At 45.7% G+C, this 8959-nt stretch overlaps 1 protein-coding gene across 1 annotated transcript; it reads left to right on the forward strand.

The window, feature by feature from the left end:
- The first annotated feature begins 760 nt into the window (after nt 1-760).
- LOC144595641 (protocadherin-8-like) lies at nt 761-8291 on the forward strand. The gene is made up of 4 exons (XM_078403217.1): nt 761-3307; nt 6155-6222; nt 6340-6464; nt 6773-8291. The coding sequence occupies exons 1-4, from the start codon at nt 761-763 to the stop codon at nt 7183-7185; spliced, it is 3153 nt and encodes a 1050-aa protein (XP_078259343.1). The 3' UTR covers nt 7186-8291.
- Nucleotides 8292-8959: the final 668 nt, after the last annotated feature.

Consider the following 8959-nt stretch of genomic DNA (forward strand, 5'->3'; position numbering starts at 1 on the left):
TACAGCTGAGGCTTGTAACTTCAACTTCTTTAGCTGCATGGTCCATTTTGTCGTAAACCATGAGCTTTTTATTAGATTAATACTTATATAGAATCCCTTGAATATAACTAACCATTCCCGGCTAAATTGCTCTTGGAAGCTTCTTTTTCTAACTGTAAGTGGTTTTATAATTTCACACTTTGAAACTTAAATGTCAAAATAATTCTGCTGCAAAATTTGTGAATCCACAGGTTCTTTGCGACAGCTAAAATCTGTCAGAAACGTGGTAACATTACAGCAAAATATTACAAACCACCTAGATATGCAAAATTTGAAAGTGGCGTTGATCATCAGCAAATATCAATGATATTCTCGAAGACAGGCATTCCTGACAGTTGGCGTTAACTTGTCTGAAGAGACCAAAACTAAAATATAAATAGTTGCGTTAATGTTTTTACAAAATTATCATTTTACAAACATGAAATGTTTGTTTCAACTGCTGCAATTTGTTCGTTTTAAATTGCTGCATAAAGTAAATTAAATCCTCGGTTTCAGAGCAAAGCTCACCAATTCCTAACATTTGCGATATGTTATTAAAACAAACACACTTGTTCTAGGTTTGTTGGGCCGTGGAAGCTGCACATGTTCCGAGCAGCAGAAGTAACATTTGGTCGACTTTGGAGGATTTGGATTGGCCACTGACCTTCCTATTTGCATGCAATGGCCAATAAATTAAACTCGAGGGCCCTGAACTCCACTCACACCCGGTGGGGGTACTTCAATGAAAGTTCATTCCCCACTACAAATTCGTGAAATAAGTTCTTCTACTTCTTGGCACTGCTACGAATTGTTTGAACTTTTTACTAGTGAGGTCCGCGAGTGCATGATGACCGGTGGAAGAGACAGAAACAACTTTGTTGCCCCAGTTTCTGCCACCATCCCCGGACTCCTCCGCTGCCTCCTCCTCCTCGTACTTTTAACCGCCCCAACAGCCGACTGCTTAACGGCCAACTACTCCGTCTACGAGGAGGAGCCGCCCGGCACCGTGATCGGAAACCTGGCGGCAGATCTGCAGCTGGAAGCGGCGGGCAGTTTCCGACTGATGCAAAAGTCCAACTGGTCGCTGGTGGAAGTGGGCGAGAGCGACGGGCAACTGCGGGTTGGGGGCCGCATCGACCGGGAGCAACTGTGCCCCCAGCAAGTGGCAGCGGGAGGAGGAGCGGGATCCGACCCCGACGCGGAGCCGCAGCTGGAGCTGTGCTCGCTGCTTTTCGATGTGGTGAACCTGTCCGGAGACAAGTTCGTGTTGATCCGCGTCGAGGTGCGAGTGCGGGACATTAACGACCACGCCCCCGACTTCGGGCGGCCGGAGGTGCGGCTGGAAATCAGCGAGAGCTCGGCGTTGGGAACCCGTGTCCCGCTGGAGCCGGCGCTCGACCCCGACCTGGGCGCCAACTCACTGCTCAAGTACCGGCTGTCGCCGAGCCGCCCCTTCGCGCTGGAGCAGCGGAGCGGCGCCGACGGGCTGCGTTGCCCGGAGCTGGTGCTGGTGGAGCGGCTGGACCGGGAGAGTCAGGCGGAGCTGCTGCTGCAGCTGGAGGCCGAGGACGGCGGCAACAGTGACAGTGTCCCAGCGAGGAGGACGGCCACGGTGCAGCTCCGGGTGCAGGTGCTCGACTCCAACGACAACAGCCCGGCCTTCGAGCGCAGCGCGGTGGTGCTGGAGCTGCGGGAAGACGCGGCGCCCGGCTCGTTGTTGCTGCAGCTGCGGGCGGCCGACCCCGACCTAGGCGCCAACGGCGAGGTGATGTACAGCCTCAGCCCGCAGCTTCCCGCCGCCACCCGCCGCCTCGTCCACCTCGACGCGCGCTCCGGCCGCCTCAGCCTGGCCGCGCGCCTGGACCGCGAGCGCGCGCCCGTCCTGGAGCTGGAGGTGCGCGCGCGCGACCGCGGGCACCCGCCCAGCGCCGCCGCCGTCTGCAGCGTCACGGTGCGCGTGCTCGACGTCAACGACAACGCGCCCGAGATCGGGGTGGCGCCGCTCGTGCCCGACCCGGTGCTGCCCGCGATCGCGGTTGTCAGCGAGGCGGCGGCGCCCGGCAGCCTGGTGGCGCTCGTCACCGCCTCGGACCGCGACGCGGGCGCCAATGGGCGCGTGCACTGCGCGCTCTCGCCGCCCAACGGTCACTTCGAGCTGCGGCGCGCGCACGGCTCCAGCCTCTTGCTGTTGACGGCGGCGCCGCTCGACCGCGAGCGCGTGGCCGACTACAACCTGACGCTCGTGGCCGAGGACCGGGGCACGCCCCCGCGCCGCACCCAGCGCGCGCTCACTGTGCGCGTGTCCGACGTGAACGACAACGCGCCCGCCTTCTCGCGCCGCCTCTACCGCGTGTCGCTGGCGGAGAACAACCGTCCCGGCGCCCACCTGACCACCGTGCAGGCTCACGACCCCGACCTGGCCCACAACGGCCGCCTCACCTACCGGCTGCTGGGGCCCGGCGCCGCGCTCGCCTCCGTCCACCCGGCCACCGGCGCCATCTACGCGCTGCACTCCTTCGACCGAGAGGCGCTGCCCGAGGCCGAGCTGCTGGTGCGCGTCACCGACGGCGGGTCGCCGCCGCTCAGCAACTCGGCCGCCGTCCGCCTGACAGTCACCGACCGCAACGACAACGCGCCCGTCATCACGCACCCGCTGCCCGGCAACGGCGCCGGCAACGCCTCCGCCTGCGTCATCACGCTCCCCCGCCGCGCCGGTGCCGGACACCTGGCCACCCACATGCGCGCCCGTGATGCCGACCAGGGGGTGAACGCGGAGCTGAGCTTCCGGCTGCTGAGCGGCGCCCAGGCCGGGCTCTTCAGCATCGAGCGCCGCAGCGGGGACGTGCGGCTCGGCCGCCCCCCGACGCCCGGGGATGGCAGCGGGCCCTGGCCGCTCGTCGTGGCCGTCAGTGACAGCGGACAGCCCGCCCTGTCCGCCACCGCCACGCTGCACTTTGTGCTGGAGGCCGAGGCCGAGGCCGAGGTGGCGGGTCCCGGGCGGCGGCGGCTCCTCCCGGGGCAGCGGGGCTGGGACACGTCGCTGGTGGTGATCGTGGTGCTGGCGGGCGGATGCGCCGCTCTCATCATGGCCATCGTTGGCGTGGCCGCCTCCTGCAGCAGCCGCGGGAAGAGGCAAGCCGGCGGCCAGTTGGCAAAGGACAGCGAGCTGGATGTCGGCGACTTGTTGCTGGACTCGTCTCCCATCTCGGCCAAGAGTGAAGTGGGAGGAAACTCCGAAGATCTGAGTAGCCTCACATCGGACACTAAAGAGACTGGCACCAGCGGAGAGGTAATTAGCATTACATTTCGCTTGGACACTGGTATGAATGTTGATAGACACATAAAGCTGGAGTAACAGCATCTCTGGAGAGAAGGAATGGGTGACATTTCGGGTCGAGACCCTTCTTCAGAACAATTCTGAATGTTGAGTTCTCTAACTTGAAGGAACTTTCCTTCTCTCTCTATCCCAGTTCTCCGACCTGTCTGATTGTTTCCGACTACATTTTATCTCTGTTTACTTTGTTGTTACTTTTTCCCAGCTAAAAATGATCTACATCGTCATCCCCGTTAACCCGTCTTCACAACTTACACTTCCTTATCTATGTATCCCCCTCTAAACTTCAGTCTGAAGAAGGGTCTCGACCCGAAACGTTCCTTCTCTCCGCAGAGTTACTTCAGCATTTTGTGTCTATCTTGGGCGTAAACCAGCATCTACAGTTTCTTCCTACACGTATTGAATTTGCAATACCAGGCAAATATTTCACATACAATTCACCTTTACTTTCTAGAATTCACAGTTTACTTTCTAGAATTATTTTTGTTTGCAATGTTTGTACATGGAACTGGGGACGCTTCTCATTTTCAGACATAGTAAATGTATTTTGATGGCGACAGTCATTTTGTACCCAGTTCTTATTACCTACCAACTGCACGAAGGTCATAGTGTCACAGCACAAAATCAGGCACTTCGGCCCAACTTGTCCATGCTGAACAAGATGCGCTTCTGAGCTCGTCCCATTTGCTGGCATCATGCCCAAACAATCTGAATGTTATTGTTCGAGGAATAAGTGTTTCCAGCGATCTGATAAAATAGGTTGGAGATTTGGGATAAGATGGCCCAGAATAGCATCATGAAGCTGTAAATAACAGTGACATTTACGAAAGGGCCTGGGTTTTGCCCTTGAGATCTGCTATCTATACTCATGGTTTCTGTTCCCACTGCGCAAATCTTATCAAAATTGGATCCCTGCGGAAGATCTTTCTGTGTGAGATCATCTTGGAGTGAGGTAGTGAAGGCCATGTGCTATTTGGGCTTGAAAAGACTGAGTGGGACAATGGGTGTGCCAGAATAAGCCCTGCCTACTAACCTTGTTCCTACAAAAGGAATTGCATCCCCCAGCTTACCATACCTCAAAACTCTCAATGTTTTTTCAATGTGTCTGATGTTCTGTAACATTTAAAATAATATTTTATATTTTAAATATAAACCCAAGCACACAGAGTTATCATTCTGTAAATGCAAATAGTTGCATTTAATTTTTAATTTTTTTTTTTTAGCCCAATGTACAATTTGGGTTGAATGGGCTTCTGGATTTTGCAACACAGCTACCTGGTGCAGGATCTGACAGCATATTCCTTTGGATGATATCTAAGCTGGAATATTTCTGTGGAAATTATATTATTAAAAGGCCAAATGTTGATAGATCAGAAGGAAAAAATATGAGAGTTCAAGACAAAATTGAATAAATCAACAGTTGTTCCCGGCATAGTAATATTTTTATGGGTAGTATGCAAAATACACTGTAGCAAATCACCTGTCTGAATTCTGGATCCCATAAAAATTATTTTCCATTGAATAAATATCAGACAAGCTATTAAAGTTGCTGTTGTTTATCTACTGCCATTTTTACACTGCTGTCTAGGATATATTTAATACTGGAAGCATTTTGGAGCTTAGGCAGCAAATGTAGAAAAACAAACTTGAAATAGTACTTCAAGTTGAAAACCCTTCTTCACAACAGTTTTCACAACTGAAGGACTGTTAATTTAAAGATAAATTTAATCTTCAGTTCGCTTATCTATTGTACGATTAGAGTGGAAATTCTATTTCAATTTTGACACCATTTTTTTTTCTAGCAGTAAAATCAATGTTGCAGTGAGACTTCTGATGTCAATGCCCAGAGAAAAAAGAAGCTCGTGTTGCTATAAGCTTCCATACCTGTTTTTTTTTTTTAAAGCACTCAAAATCTTTAATAGTTCAGCCAGTTTATATCCTAAATGTTCAAAGCACTTTCTGGGTAGAGTACATATTGTTTTGGAGCCTTGAAATGTACTATGGTCTGGCCCAATCTATAGCCACTGTTTTCGACAGGTACACCTCTAGGTTGACAACAGAACCAAACCTTTTCGACAGCCCATTAATGTTCTTGGGTTTGGCAATGGAACCTGCTTGGTTTATTCTCCAAGTGAATCTGAGATCTCTGGAACTTGGGAAGCAACTGCATTACTGAAATCCTTTTTTTCATCAATTGTACTAAATTGTTGATTCAGTTAGTGAATTCTATTTAACTAACTTCAACAGAATGCACTTTAGAGTCTGAGCCCAAAGCTCAAGTGCAACTATTTAGCATTGCTGATGGGGATCAATTTCTAGCCAATTATGATTCTCTTTTCTTCATTTTATTTTGTTCCTGAAATGGTCTCCACCCTAAATGTGCATGGTGCAGTCAATACATTGTTAATGCCAGGTCAACAAGGAAATAGGTCTAATGGAATTCAGCAATTTGCAATGATTAATTTCCTATAGTATTTATTCTTGTTTAGTGAATTAAAACTGGATTTGTGCATATTATTAACAGTCGCAAGGACTGAATATAGGTTCCAACAGCATCCAATAAAATCTGATGGAGTCATGCAGTTTCCATTGCATGTTCATGGACCCATGCACAGCTTGAGTGTATATTTGGAACAGTGAAGTTGTCAGTTATGTACTAGAAGTAATCATTTCACATTTTCTTCAGCACTAGTAATATGATTTTTATATTCACAGGAAATCTCAAGCTAATTGATATAATTACATGGAATGTAATTTGGTAATTAATATTTTTTTAAATTCTTTGTCCTTTTTGTTTTTTAGAGCTTTATATCAGAGTCTGATCTTAATCATGGCACTTTCACCACAGTTGCCATTCCACAACACAGAAAGTAAGTTGACCATTCTAACCAATGCTTTTGCATTTTAAACCATTTTGTGCAGTCAAAGAAAATAGTAATCTGCGTTTAAAAAAATAAATATACTTAGTTTTTTTTCTTTCTGTGCAGGCCACAAGAAATATTTAGTGGAAAAGACAGTGGAAAAGGTGACAGTGACTTCAATGACAGCGCTTCTGATATAAGCGGAGATGTGATGAAAAAAGGAAATGCAGTTATTGATCAAAGACAAAATGGTAAATACACCGCACTTAATTTGAAACTAATGTTCTCCATCTAGAATTAGCCTTATTTATGTGTAGGTACAGTACAGTAGCCCAAGTTTGCATTTAGCTAACCAACTTAAATTTGAATTTGTCTGAAGAGTCAAAAGCAGAAATGTCACCTGTCCATGCCCTACAGAGATACAGCCTATCCTGCTGAATTACTCCAGCACTTGGTGTTCAAGATTCCAACATCTGCAGTTTTTGTGTCTCCAATTTTCGTTTATAAATTGACTTTTAGAATCAATATTTGAATAATTTCTATATTTGTTCCATTTTAGGATTGCCCTGTCTTGACGAAAACCAAAGTCCTTGCATTTCAGAGCCAAATTTCAACTTGACCTCTCAACAGACAGAGTGTGGCAAACTATCTCCTCATTTAAAACAGGACTACATGGTTGCATATTCTTCAACACCTACTGCATTCTTCCATTCATCAAGTGATACAGCAAATTCAGTTCTACAGGATCATCCTTTGAAATGCATTCACCAATATGGTCACAGATTAAAGTCAGGACCTCAGACTTCTGAAAAGGTTTTTTCCAGAGATTCTGGAAAGCCAGTACACTTGTTTTGCCAACCAACAGAGCAAAGACACAATAAATCAAACTCCTCAGCATCAGGGATTTCTGGACATAGATACCAAACAAGCTATCTTAACACGGAACTCTCAGAAGTGGCTACTTCATTTTGAACTCTTGACAACATTTTAATTGCTCAACCAAATATTCTGCTTTTATTGTAATCAGATGTCATTAATTTGCAATGTACTCGGTATTGGTTCTGTTTTCATTTTTTTAAACCACATAGAAGGAACAGATAATATGGCACACTGAAACTGATAATTGCAACCTGATGATGATGAGTTGAAGTAATAGCAAATCTTAGAAAATAATCACGATAACATGATAGAAAAACTTGATCCATGATATGTATACATTGTGAATAGTTACAAATTGCTGCTCATTTGTAAATAGTTTTTAAAATATCTTAAAGATTTATAGTAGAAATATCATTAGATTATATAGATGCAGAATGGTGCTGCAATGGAGAGTAGTGTTCTGAACAGTAAAATGGAAGATGATATACACCACAAAATTATTGCTGACCCTCCCTCTCCATAAACCCCCCCCCCCCCCCCACACCCACAGAGGGAAGAATGTAAAATTAAAATACTTCCAATTCCAATCTTGCTATTAAAAGGATATTGCTAGAAGAATGAAATAGCATTTGTTTTACTTTCCCATTTGGAACTTTAATAGGGAATCCAAAAGGTTTTGGCAAGTATTAAATTGGGTAAGTGATACTGTTTTTTTATTACGAGCTCTAAATTTATTAATATCAAAATGGACCATTAACAATATTTGTTTGTAAATAATTGCCATTATTTAATATTATCTCTTATTTTTTTGATATTTTGTTGTGATAAACTCAAATTACTTTTTGACAAACTTTTCTGATAAATCTGTTTTAATATATATCATGCAGTGTGTGTTGTGTCTTAAATGTACAATTAAAGTCATTTTCTTTTCATAATTATGACTGCTTTGTTGTTGCACTGGGAGGTTAACACGATCACACGCTCCCTTCTCTGACCCTAATTTGTGATTTCATTTGATGCCAATATTGATCATGCAACAGTCAGAAGATGAAGTGAAGAATCCTGCAATGGTTCATACTCCATGCGTTGTTTTTTTCTGTCACTTGCAATAAAGTAATCTAATTCTAAGAGCAGCCAATTAAAAGAAAAATCCCTTCTGGATGCAGTTTATGACTGTTTGCACTTCTTTAAAATAAAATATTCCAAAGGGCTTGATAGAAGTCTTAACTTTGTTTCAAATTTCATATAAATATTCAAATGTATATTGAAAAACATGATCAAATGGAGTGTGTGGAACAGACTAGATTTGAAGGTGGACGGGCTTGCTTTTTATGTGCATTTCATATTTTGTAAGGACATACCCTGTGCCTTTAGTCGTGTTTTATTTAAAGTGAAGTTTGCAGTCTAATGAAGGAATCCGGGCAGCCAATTTCTGCACAGCAATTTGCAAAAAAGCAAGTGTAGTGACGGGATCTTATCCTTAAGGGATATTTGTGCATGAGATCATTTGCAGAGTAAGCAGTAGAAAGCACGGGCATCAGAAGTGGACAAAAATAACATGAACAGTATGGGAAATCAGAATACTTGAAAGGTTTCCCAAAAAAGGTTAAACAACTTACTTAGAACGTGGTGGAATTTGGTGTGTGTGCGCAGGGAGGGTGCAATTAGTGAGAGTTTCAAAATGAGATGCATACCAGACCAGCAAGCCAATATGTGCAATGTTACTTGGGTTGTGGATGAATTGAACAAGTGCAAATTAGGGTACAGGCAAAACATTGGTTGAGGGGTTCATCAAGAACATGTGAATACACTTTAATGACCAGTTCAACTAAAACTCTTCCATTGGTATTAGAAATCAATTAAATTC

This window comes from Rhinoraja longicauda, chromosome 7 (genome assembly GCF_053455715.1).
Source record: "Rhinoraja longicauda isolate Sanriku21f chromosome 7, sRhiLon1.1, whole genome shotgun sequence".
In the NCBI taxonomy this organism is placed as follows: Eukaryota; Metazoa; Chordata; class Chondrichthyes; order Rajiformes; family Arhynchobatidae; genus Rhinoraja; species Rhinoraja longicauda.

What these genes read in the sequence shown, in the direction of transcription:
- LOC144595641 (XM_078403217.1), top strand. Translation starts at nt 761, where the DNA reads ATGAAAGTTCATTCCCCACTACAAATTCGTGAAATAAGTTCTTCTACT. An exon ending in AGACTGGCACCAGCGGAGAG is followed by an intron (nt 3,308 to 6,154) that starts GTAATTAGCATT and finishes TTTGTTTTTTAG; the next exon opens with AGCTTTATATCAGAGTCTGA. An exon ending in TATTGATCAAAGACAAAATG is followed by an intron (nt 6,465 to 6,772) that starts GTAAATACACCG and finishes GTTCCATTTTAG; the next exon opens with GATTGCCCTGTCTTGACGAA.